The following is a 12,930-nucleotide window of genomic DNA, read 5'->3' on the forward strand; positions in this document are numbered from 1 at the left end:
ACAGAAAACTTAAATTTCAGAAAGCATATATTTTGCAGGTGACATTCTCAGACCCAAACCTAGTAGTATCAGAAAAGAAAAGCCAAAATACAGCTTTCCAAATTGTAACTACAGGTGGACCCCGATTGCCCTTGACTTTACTGTGCTTCCTAGATGCTGCTCTTTACAAGTTGAAGGTCTGTGGCAACCCTGTATCCAGCAAGTCTGTGAGTACAATTTCTCTAACAGCACGCACTAACTTTGTGTCTCCGTGTCAGATTTTAGTAATTCTCACAATATTTTCAACTTTTCACCATTATCTTACCAGGGTATCCCCAAAGTCACCATATTGGCCAAAGCACAGATTATCTTGGAATGTGTTTGCTGTGAGTTGGAGAGAAGACCTTAGCCTGTGTGTGTAGAAAGAGATGGCCTGGCTTGGTGCCCGCAGCTCAGTGGTTAGGGTGCCAGCCACATACACCAGGGTTGGCGGGTTTGAACCCGGCCCGGGCCTGCCAAATAACAATGACAACTACAACCAAAAACTAGCCGGGCATTGTGGCGGGTGCCTGTAGTCCCAGCTACTTGGGAGGCTGAGGCAAGAGAATCGCTAAAACCAAGAGTTTGAGGTTGCTGTGAGCTATGACACCGCAGCACTCTACAGAGAGTGACATAGTGAGACTCTGTCTCAGAAAAAAAAAGGAGATGGCCAACATGGAGAGGATGTTTTGTAAATATTTTGTAAAATTTTGCAATGGATATTAATAAGTAAAGGCACACTTAGTTACAAGTTCCCATTGTCCCTGTGCATGGTGACTTCTGGGTGCCCCAAATGGATGACAGCACATCTGTTTACAACATGGTTTATCAGTTAAGGTTGGTGATCTATGATCAGTGATCTTTGATATTATTGTTATAATTGTTTTAAGATCCCGTGAACTGCACCCATACTTATGCATGACAAACATAACCCATAAACACGTATCTGCCTGCTCCATCAACCAGCCAGCTCCACTTCTCCTTTCTTCTCATTGGTTCTCCCTATTCCCTAAGAAACAATGATACTGAAAATAGGCCAAATAATAACCCACAATGGACCCCAAGTGTTCAAGTGAAAGGGAGGTTGCACGTCTCTCATTTTAAATAAAAAGCTAGTCATGATCAAGCTTAGGGAAGAAGGCACATCAAAGGAGGAGATAGGCTGAAAGCTAAGTCTCTTGCACCACAGTAAGCCAAATTCTGAAGGTAACAAAATAGTTCCCGAAGGAAATTACAAAGTGCTTCTCCACTGAGCGTATGAATGATAAGAAAGCAAAATAGGGTTATTGCTGGGACAAAGAAAGTCGTGGGGGTCTAGATGGAAAATCAAATCAGCCATCAGAGTCCCTTAAGCCAAAACCCAATCCAGAGCAAGGTCCTAACTCTGTTCAAGTCTATGAAGGCCGAGAGAGGAGAGAACTGAAGAAGAAAAGTTTGAAGCCAGCAAGAAGTTGGTTCATGAGGTTTAAGGAAAGAGGCCGTGTCCAGAACATAAAGCTGCAGGATGTAGAAACCCCGGCAAGTTCTTAGATCCAGCTGAGACCACAGAAGAAGGTGGCCACGCTACACAACAGATTTTCAATGCAGATGAAACAGTACCTCTTGGAAGAAGCTGCCACCTAGGACTTTAATAACGAGAGAGGGAAAGTCAATGGTTGGCTTCCAAGCTTCAAAGGAAGGCTAACTCCCTTGTTAGGGGCTAATCAGCTGGTGACTTTAAGTTGAAGCCAAGGCTTATTTTACTATTCCAGAATCCCAGGACCTGTAAGAAGTATGCTAAATCTACTCTGCCTGTGCTCTAGCAATGGAATAACAAAGCCTGGATGACAGCACATCTGTTTACAACACTGTTTACTGAATATTTTAAGCCCACTGTTGAAATATGCTATTTAGAAAAATGATTCCTTACTAAAGATTACTGGTCATTAACATGGGACTTGGTCACTCACCCAAGAGCTCTGATGGAAATGTAAAAAAGATGAATATTGTTTCCTTGCCTGCTGATACAACACCCATTCTGCAGCCCACGGATCAGGGAAGAATTTTAACTTTCTAGTCTTACTATTTAAGAACTACATTTTGTAAGGCTACACCTGCCATAAATACTGATTCCTCTGATGGATGTTCTAAGCAAAATAAATTGAATACCTTCTGGAAGGGATTCACCATTCTAGATGCCATGAAGAACATTTGTGATTTATGGGAGGAGGTCAAAGTATCAACATTCACAGGAATTTGAAAGAAGTTGATTCTTTCATGAATGATCTTGAGGGGTTCAAGACTTCAGTATAGGAAGTAACTGCATATACGGTAGAGAAAGCACTAGAACTAGAATTAGAAATGGAGCCTGAAGAGGGACTGAATTCCTGCAATGCCATGGTAACATTTGAATGGATGAGGAGCTGCTTCTTGTAGATGAGCAAAACAAGTGGTTTCTTGAGATGGAATCTACTCCTGCTGAAGACGGTGTGAGCATGGTTGTAATGACAACAAGGGTTTCACATAACACATAAACTTTGTTGATAAAGCAGCCATGGGGGTTTGAGAGGATTGGCTCCAATTTTAAAAGAAGTTCTACCGTGGATTAAATGCTATCAAATAGGATTGCATGTTACAGAGAAATCTTTTATGAAAGGAAGAGTCAACTGAAATGGCCAACTTCATTGTTTTCTTATTTTAAGAAACTACCACAGCCACCTCAGCCTTCAGCTACCACCACCCTGATCAGTCAGCAGACATCAATTCAGAGACAAGACTCTCCACCAGCAAAAAGATTACAATTTGTTGAAGGCTCAGATGATTGCTAGGATTTTTAAGCAATAAAATTGTTTAAAATTAACATATGGGCTCGGTGCCTGTAGCTCTAGTGGCTAAGGCACCAGCCACATACACTGGAGCCGGCGAGTTTGAATCCAGCTTGGGCCTGCCAAACAATAATGACAACAACAACCAAAAAATAGCCGGGCGTTGTGGCGGGCGCCTGTAGTCCCAGCCACTTGGGAGGTTGAGGCAAGAGAACTGCTTAAGCCCAGGAGTCTGAGGTTGCTGTGAGCTGTGATGCCTTGGCACTCTACCCAGGGCGACAGCTCGAGGCTCTGTCTCAAAAAAACAAAAAAACAGAAGTATGTACATTGTGGCTGGGCATGGTGGCTCATGCCTTAACCCTAGCACTCTGGGAGGCTGAGGCAGGTGGATTGCCTGAGGTCATGAGTTCAAGACCAGCCTCAGCCAGAAGGAGACCCTGTCTCTAAAAATAGCCTGGGTGTTGTGGTGGGCGACTGCAGTCCCAGCTACTTGGGAGGCTGAGGCAAGAGAATCACTTGAGCTTAAGAGTTTGAGGTTGCTGTGAGCTGTGATGCCACAACACTCTACCAAGGGCGACAGAGTGAGCCTCGGTCTCAAATAAATAAATAAATAAATAAAGTATATACATTGCTTTCGTAGCTACAGTGCTATTGTACAATTAATAGACTATGGGAAGCAAAAGACTCGTGTGACTCACTTTATTGTGGTGGCCTGAAACTGAACTGCAATATCTCCGAGATATGCCTGTACTTGAAAAATAGGAAATATACCTTTATACAACCCCTGGATTCTGCCCTCTTTCTGTGCAAACCAACCAACCAATCAAGCGAGCAATCCTAAAAGCAAAAATAACAGAGTATCTAGAAATTTATGAAAAGGACACATCACATAAAGGTTTATAGGGATGTGGATGTAAGGAAAAATTTTAAATGATTTTGAAGCAGGCAGAAAAGGTTGCTGAGTGTCCTGTCAGTTTCTAAATCTGGGTCGTCAGATCTAGAGAGGATACCGCCTTTTATTATCATTGAGCTATTACACAACTCTGTGGGTCACGGAACACGTAAGAATGCACATACCTCGTCCACAGGTCTGAGAACAGGTTTTGTCTGATGGAACACAACTGATTCTCACTCTCAAGATGTTGATCAATTTTGCATCTGTTTGTAAATTCCCTTCAGCATTCCTGTTTCCCTGTGTGATTACGCATTTGTTCAATTCTCCTTTGAACCTGTTGTGGTATCTTACTGGTTCCCTCTTTAATTAATAAATTAAATAAAATCCTTGACACACGTTTGTGTTATGTTTGTACGGCAGTCATGATTTTAGCTTTTAAAAAATTGTCTTTTAACATAGGGTAAGGCATAATGGAAAAGACATAGCTTGAAATGTTTTTATTACTAAAGGCTGAATAAGTGAACTTAAGAGAGAACATTAGAATAACAAGAAAAATTGAAAGAAACCAAGGAAGGAATTATTAAAGCTAAAAGCTGAAAGCTGAAAAAAACAAATGGAAAAGGGGAAATTTCACTCTAATACAAATGACTAAATAAACAAGTCTTTGGCATCTAAGTAGAAGAATAAAAATACTAAAAAATCTACACTAGCAACAAGAAACTTGATAGACCCCCAAAATGTTGAAGATATTAAACTATTAAGTTAATTAATTAATTAATTAATTAGTTTAGAGACAGAGTCTCACTTTGTTGCCCTCAGTAGCATGCCGTGGTGTCATAGCTCACAGCAACCTCAAACTCTTTGGGCTCCAGAGATTTCTCTTGCCTCAGCTGAGACTAAGTAGCTGGGACTACTGGCACCCACCACAATGCCCAGCTATTTTTGTTGTTGTTGTTATAGTTGTCATTGTTGTTTGGCAGGCCTGGGCTGTGTTTGAACCCACCAGCCCCAGTGTATGTGGCCGACGCCCTAGCTGCTGAGCTACAGGCGCCAAGCTAATATTAAACTATTTTAAAGAGCATATTAAATGAAATAATAAGATTACAGATATGAAAATTTGGAGCAAAATGAATTTTATTCTCTTGCAGAATAAATATGAATTATTAAAATTGATCCAGATGAAGTATACAACCTGAACAAACCAGTTACTCAAGAAAAATATTGGAAAGTTTATTAAGGCTGATGAATGAAAAGGGTACTGGCCTCAATAATAGAACAGATAATTTCTAAGATAAACTATTGCAGGTCATTAAAAAAGAAGAAAAGAACTCTAATTTATTTTTAGAACAGCACAATCTAAAATAAACAAAAATCTGGCTGGCAACTGGCTCATGCCTGTAATTCCAGCACTCTGGGAGGCCGAGGCAGGTGGATCACCTGACATCAAGAGTTCGAGACAAGCCTCTGCAAGAGCAAGGCCTCCTACTTAGTACAATGAGTCTCTACTAAAAGTAGAGGAAAAAAGGAAATAAAATAAAATAACCAAAAATCAGAGATACCCGTCCCCCACAAAATACCTCCACATCAACTGCACTTATGTGCAGACACCTGTTGCTTATCTGTGGAGACCAACTCTGAGAAATATGTCCCTAGGCCATTTCATCACTGTGTTATGTTATCATTTGATTCTATGTGTGTTGATCAGAACACAGAAAACTTAACCTTATTTACTTTGGGTAGGGAGAGAATAAGGAAGGGCTAGAGGTTGTTGGCTTGGTTTTTATACAATTTTGTTTATAATGTATTGCAAGGAACGAGTTTTGCTGTTGTAGTTTGTAAAAAAAGAAAAAACAACCTAAAACACTAAACCAAATATTTGTGTCTGAGTATGTGTGTGTGTGTGTGTGTGTGTATGTCTATGAACATGTGGAGGGCAGCTGGTTGGTGGCAATATAAGGATATAAAAAGAAATATGGAATGTAAAAAGAAAATGATATGACTAATACAGCCTGAACTATAACTGGAGTGAAAAACATATATACGTAGGCACATACACACACACAAAATGGAAATGACGCCCATCAAAATGGGTACAGTGTTTGCATCTGGGTAGTAAGATTATTAGTACCTTTCTTTTCCTCAATAAGTAATATTCTGGGGCAGCACCCTGTGGCTCAGTGGGTAGGGCGCTGGCCTCATATACCGAGGGTGGCAGGTTCAAACCCGGCCCTGGCCAAACTTCAACAAAAAAATAGCCAGGCGTTGTGGTGGGCACTTGTAGTCCCAGCTACTGGGGAGGCTGAGGCAAAAGAATCGCCTAAGCCCAGGACTTGGAGGTTGCTGTGAGCTGTGTGACGCCACGGCACTCTACCGAGGGTGAGAAAATGAAACTCTGTCTCTACAAAAAAAAAAAAAAAAAAAAAAAAATTCTGCTTCTCAGCTCAGCTCCCGTAGCTTAGTGGTTAGGGCACCGGCCACATACACGGGAGTTGGCAGGTTCAAACCCGGCCCAGGCCTACTAAACAACAATGCCAACAACAACAAATAGCTGAGCATAGTCCCAGCTACTTGGGAGGCTGAGGCAAGAGAATCGCTTAAGCCCAAGAGTTTGAGGTTGCTGTGAGCTCTGACACCATGGCACTCTACCCAGGGTAACAAAGTGAGACTCTGTCTCAAAAAAAAAAAGTGCTTCTCATATTTTCTATCTTAAATACACATTATATTTACCACCAGGAAAAAAAATCCTTTGAAGTTGAAAAAGAGGCATTCCAGGGGGGAAAAGAAAGATGTGGAAAACAGGCTTGTGACAATAAAAGTTTCCCAGGTAAAATTCCACAGCTGAGCAGATGCCTATAAGAGCTGCAGCAGTAAGTCTAAAGAGATGAAATTACTCACATCGCTAACATCGTACCCTGTGGGTCTTTTCTGTTTCTTACCAACACTGTAGTTAATAACTCATTATTACCGCTGCTGATACAGAAACAAAGAAATTCTGGCAGATAAAGTAGCGCAAGTCATCAGAATTGTGTTGGAATCCTAAGGATCAAAGCAAGAGAGGATACAAATCGAGCTCTAACTCCAGCTATTCCTAAGGGAAGTGAACGTTGCATTTCTAACAGGCAAGTCATCACCGTTTCTAACACTACCATTTTGTATTTCCCTAGTTTATTAATATCAAAAAACCCTTCATATAAAATTGAGATGGTCTGCATAATAATTTTGATTAAATAAGTTTTTGTGTCAGGAAACAAAGTGTTAACAACTCAAGTAAAAATGTATCTAAGTGTTCTTGTAACATTCTAAACATGTCTCTTTCACAAGAGAAACCCCCACTCCTTATCAACTGACGCTAACACCAGAAATCAGAGCTATTAGAATCCTAGACAAAGAATGGTTGAAATATGGGTAATTCTAGCTTGCTCTCTGGTGCCACCTACAGAGAAAACAGAGCACAATTTGAATTTGAATTTTCTTCTCTTCCCCCAAATCCCATGTTTTAGAAAAACCTAGCTGTTTCCCAATTCACTCATTTGAACCCTGGATCCGCACAGATATCAAAATCAAAATAAACAGTATTCTAGAAAATCCTGTCTTAATTGTTAGTAGGAACTTGCATCCTATTTGCACCATTTAGATGTTGAGACTGTAAGTCTTGAGTTTCAAAATAAAATGATAGTTGCATGGATCACTTTAGGGATTGCATATATTTAATTTAACTGTGAAGGGGGTAAGATATTTGTGCAATGTTTATGAGAGGACTAAACACATTTGCTCTTTAAGTTCTCTTTAATTATATAATGCTTTATATAATTATCCCCACATCATACGTTGACTCTAAAGAAGCATTAACATTCAGTATGTTTTAATCAGAGATTAATTTATTAGGGAATCATTCCTTTTATGCTCATCAGCACTAAATTTTTTTTTTCTGGGGAGGGTCAAGTATCCACGTTGTGTTATGCAGAAAATGGTCCTTCATGCCTATAGATTTGTATTTACGTACTAAGACACGAGTGCCCCAAACTCTGAAGATTATTTCATAATAGGACAAAAGAGAATGGAAAAAGTATCACCTACTACCCAATTTTAATGGGATGGAAAAAAAGAACCCTTTATTAGAGTTGGAAATCAAGTTGGAAACAAACAAACAAATATATTCCCTATTTAATGCATTTCATTCCAACCCTTCATTGGAATCATCTTGGTAACATTATTCTGCAATTAACACGGCGATTCTGAGGTGGTCTCCAAGTTGTTACAGCGTTAAAAAATTATAGTAAGCAGTATAAAATTACAATTTATTACAGAGGGGGGAATTCACAACACTCCTTAAAAAACAATAAGAGCAAACCTCTTGAAGAGTTCTACTTAGTATTTTTCTTTCTTTCTTTCTTCTTCTTTTTTTTTTTTGTCATTAGTTTTCTCTCCTTTTGTTTTTTAAGTGCTTAATCTGGTATGGAGTCAGCGGGGCAGAGCAAAGCCGGGTGGGCTGTCCCCTGAATGATGGAGAACGTCTGCTTGGGTAGTTCTTGCTGTGAAGAGGAGAATATAGGGGGAGCCGCGGTGGCCACCGTGATGTCCTGGCCACCGTCGCTCACCACGGTCACTTCAGCCGTCCCTTCCTGAATCAAAGCATTGAGGCCTTCAAAGTCAGTACAAGTGATGCCCGAGCTGGTGATGAAAGTCTGGTTGCCGGAGCCTTCCTGGGGGCCGCCCGGGGCCGTGGGGATCAGAGTCTGGTGCAGGGTGGCCCCGTCCGTCTGGTCGTGAGTGGTCAGCAGGACAGCCGGCTGGGTCATGGGGCCTGCCTCGCTCGGACACCCCGAGGACTGAGGCGGAGCGATCAGACTGACCTGGCGCAGGATCTGCAGCCGGCCGTTCCCCGGCAGCTCCTCCGGGCTCGGGGCCACCACAGCGGGCGGCACCAGGTTCACGGCGGCCGCGGCGGCCTGGACGATCGTGTTGGCCTGGGGCACCTGATGCCCTACGATGATCTTGACTCTTCCCTCGCTGAACGCGGGCACTTGGCTGGGCTGCAGCGGCACCTGCAGGTGGCCCACCGCAAGGGGCGCTGCCGGCTGCTTGCCGGGGTCGATCTGAAACTGGAGGACGGTGACATCCGAGCTCTTACTGTCGCTGTACTCACTGTGCTGCCTCTTGTGGCTGCGCAGCGAGTCCTCCCGCATGAACGAGGCATCGCAAATGTCACAGTGGAAAGTCTTCTTGGCGTCCAGCTTAGCGATCTGCCGGCTGCTCTGCCTGCCCGCGTCCTTCCGCTCCGGGGCCTCGGCCTTGACCTTGTCCCCGTGGAACTTCTTCACGTGCTTGCTGAGGTTGCTGGGCTGCTTGGTGTCGAAGCTGCAGTAGCCGCAGCGGAAGGGCCGGTCGGCGCAGTGGGTGCGCGCGTGCACGCGCAGGGCGGCCTTGCTGGAGCAGGAGTAGCTGCACTCGGCGCACTTCTCGGGGTGCTCGGACTGGTGCACGCGGCTGTGCTTCCGGAGGGTGGCTTTGCTGTCACCCAGGAAGTCGCAGTGCGGACACTTGAAGTTATTCCCGCTGTGCTTGATGCGGATGTGCGACTTGAGGTTCCCCTTCATGGTACAGCGGACATTGCAGAACTCGCACTTGAAGGGCTTCTCCCCCGAGTGCACCCGCATGTGCCTTTTCAAGTCCGAGCTGATTTTGAACTTGGCGCTACAGAGCCAGCACTGGAAGGGGGCATCCCCTGTCAACACAAGGTGAGTTTCGATAAGAACAGGCAGGCAACAACCACAGCGGATCCCCCCGAAGCACATACCACACTCTCTCTCATCCCAAGGCGGGCGGGTGGAGACCTCCTAACTGCGGCTCCTAGGAGCCCCTGGGAGGGGGCTTACAGGGGAGGGTTTGTCTTCTTTCCCCAGACCCAAACCACTACCACCTTTATACAACCCAGAAGAAAAACCCGAGATTGAACAAGAGGTATTTAATCGTCCCCAATAAAATACGATGTGTAAATACACTTTGTATATTCTTTAAAATACTCAAATGCTACGATTCCTACAGTTAATGCACCAGCTCTGGTGGGTAATGATTTGCTCTTGTATACTTTTGCATAATCTGTGCATTTTTTATTTTTTTGAGACAGAGTCTCACTTTGTCACCCTTGGTGGAGTGCTGTGGTGTCATAGCTCACAGCAACCTGCAATTCTCGGGCTCAAGCGATTCTCTTGCCTCAGCCTCCCAAGTAGCTGAGACTATAGGCACCTGCCACACGCCCGGTTATTTTTTTTAGAGAGGGGAATCTCACTCTTGCTCAGGTTGATCTCAAACTCCTGAGCTCAAGCAGTCCGCCCATCTCATCCTCCCAGAGCGCTAGGATTACAGGTGTGAGCCACCCTGCCCAGCCCTAATCCGTGGATTTTGACTGTGTTACATGTCATAACAGATTTTCATATGGGTTAGTGTCCCACTGTACTCATCCGAGCATTCTTTTTACATTGATTGAAACACCCAGCTTATGCTTCATGAAGATTTTAATAAAGATGTGTTTATGGCACAAAATTTATTTATCCCACACTGCCAGCTGTGATCTATGTTTGTGAAGTTACAAAATCCAGCTGCTTAATTTTTTTGAAAAATTCATATGTGCTAAAAGATGAGCGGGAGGAGTGAAACTGCAAACATCTGAATGGATACAATATTTCAAATCTCTTTCCTTACTGTAAAACCAAGTCCCAATTATCTGTGGCAATGATAATCTAAACAAATGGGTTATACCACTCCCCATTTCAATATCACTTAAGCAAGTGAAATAACAGCAGCCAATAGTCTTCAATTGCTTCCAGAATGGCAGGAGCTATGCTGAGATCTCCACAAGAATGGTTTCACTGGGTGCTGACAAGATCCCCCCGTGATGGGTACTATTAACAATACTATTTTTACCACAATTGTAAAGATGGGAGGACTGAGGGCCAGGGAAGCTACAGAACTTGTTCAAAATCACCTAGTTGTACAAGGCAGAGCTTGGATTCCAATCCAGGCTAACTCTGAACCTGGTAATCTTAGATGCATATAACTGATGTTTGCATTCTTAGCCCAAAAACTCAAAAGACTGCGATTGCTCCCTCCAACCCCTGGTGTGTTGGCAGAGGGCCTACCACATCACCATGATGTTTGCTTAAGACACGCAAATAGATATGGCAAGAAGCAACTTAACAAAAATTGAGAAGCCTATACCTAAACAATGCTTTCTGTGATTAAATACCACCAAGATCATGCATACCAAATTAATAAGAAACAGTAAGTTATAGCCTATTGACCAAATCTTGCCCACAGCCTGTTTGTGTAAATAAAGTTTTATTAAAACACAGCCATGCCCATTTGTTGACACATGGTTACTTTCACTCTATAATGGCAGAGGTGTGCAGTTGTGACAAAGAATGTGTGGCCCACAAAGCTGAAAATAGTTACAATCTGGCCTTTTCCAGAAAAAGTTCACTTTTTCTGCTTCAGAATGTTGTTCTTAACCCTTTTTATGCGGTGGCCCTTTTCTGGCAGTTTAGTGAAGCCCATGGAACCCTTTTCAGATAATGTTTCAAATGTACAAAATAAGCTAACATGAAAACAATAATAATATAAAAGAAACTATATTAAAATAGTTGTCAAAAGAAAAAAAATTGTGATATGCCAATGCATGTGTTTTACTAATGCATTAAATAATAAGACTTAGCGGCGGGTCTATAAACTAATTTCTAAATAAAGAAGCATGTAGAAGATATTTTGTCTATTAGCAACAACTATTGTGCAAAGATTTATGATTTTTTACTGGTGACAAGTTCACATGCACTATTACCAGCTTGGTTGCCTATGTTCATAATCGAAGGATATGTCAAATTTCAGTATAGGTTAGCAAAAATGAAGATGTAATTTTTCTTTCCATCCAAGTTCATGGATCTCCCCCCCCAAATTTTATTCATGGATTTCTGGGGGGAAGATATCTGAGGACCCAGAATAACAAACACTACGCAGAACATCCTAGTAGGTTTACCAGTGATAGCCTTGCCAAAATTATAGTGACAGTCTTCATTGTTTTGGGGCAATTTGCATAGCTGAGATCTAGAGAAACTGGATAACCAAATCTCATAGCTCAATGGCAGAGCTTAACAACACTTTTTGACATGAAAGCAAAAGTCTTCAATCTCGTCATCATGGCCTTTTTTTTTTTCTTTAACCATAAAATTATTTCTTCATTGAGCCATATTTGTCACAGTCCCACTGGCCTGCATACTTCAAAGCTAATGACTGTGTTCATTCTTTTTTTTTTCTTTTTGTTGCAGTTTTTGGCTGGGGCTGGGTTTGAACTCACCACCTCCAGCATATGGGGCCGGCGCCCTACTCCTTTAGCCACCGCCCATGACTCTGTTCCTTCTTGCTCACTACCTGATGTCTACAATATCTGGCCCATGGTGAGGTTTAAAGAGTATTGAATGAATAAGTGATTTAAGATGATAGATCTTTCTTGAGTGTAGGTTGCTACTAAAGCAACTGATGATGTAGTCCATCAAATCAACGCAGGGGTAAAAACAGAATTCTATTAATTTAAAATTCTACAAGTGCCACCGATTTGTAACAGGGAAAATGAACGTTCCATGGAGACAATGCATAAATGGTACACATTTAAATTTTTATTTATTTATTTATTTTTGGAGACAGAGTCTCACTATGTTGCCCTCCATAGAGTGCTGTGGTGTCACAGCTCACATCAACCTCAAACACTTGGGCTCAAATGATTCTCTTGCCTCAGCCTTTCAAGTAGCTGGGACTACAGGCACCCGCCCCAACGCCCCAGCTATTTTTTGTTGCAGCTGTCATTGTTGTTTAGCTGGCCCGGGCCAGGTTCGAACTCACCAACTTCAGTGTACATGGCTGGTGCCATAACCACTGTGCTATAGGCACCAAGCCCACATTTAAATTTTTAGAAAACACGGCTTTTCCAGACCAATGTAAAGACGATACTATAAATGTTAAGTTCATCCTTGTAAGTCAAAATGAACCACATTCCTAAATGTATCCTTTGGTTTTTCTAATTTAGGCTGGGGGGGATTTCCAAAGACAATCAGTTGGGTATCAATCATGCCAATGTCTTAATTTCTTACAGTACATTCCAGAAATGTTCCCAAATCTCCCCATCTCCTGTGGTGTAGCCACTGCCAGGTGTGTAATTATCCACAC

At 42.4% G+C, this 12,930-nt stretch overlaps 1 protein-coding gene across 3 annotated transcripts in view; it reads right to left on the reverse strand.

Annotated features, from left to right (window-relative positions):
* ZFP64 (ZFP64 zinc finger protein) overlaps positions 1-12,930 on the reverse strand; it is a 92,388-nt gene that overhangs the window by 49,017 nt on the left and 30,441 nt on the right. For 2 of the 3 annotated variants that reach the window (XM_053574231.1, XM_053574229.1), the window contains exon 6: positions 7,531-9,442. The exons of the other annotated variant lie outside the window; for it this stretch is intronic. In XM_053574231.1, the coding sequence (XP_053430206.1) occupies positions 8,163-9,442 (1,280 nt within the window). In that variant the 3' untranslated portion in view covers positions 7,531-8,162. Of the gene's footprint in view, positions 1-7,530; positions 9,443-12,930 lie in introns of those variants that run through there. 3 annotated transcript variants of the gene reach the window in all.

This window comes from Nycticebus coucang, chromosome 21 (assembly GCF_027406575.1).
Source record: "Nycticebus coucang isolate mNycCou1 chromosome 21, mNycCou1.pri, whole genome shotgun sequence".
Lineage (NCBI taxonomy): Eukaryota > Metazoa > Chordata > Mammalia > Primates > Lorisidae > Nycticebus > Nycticebus coucang.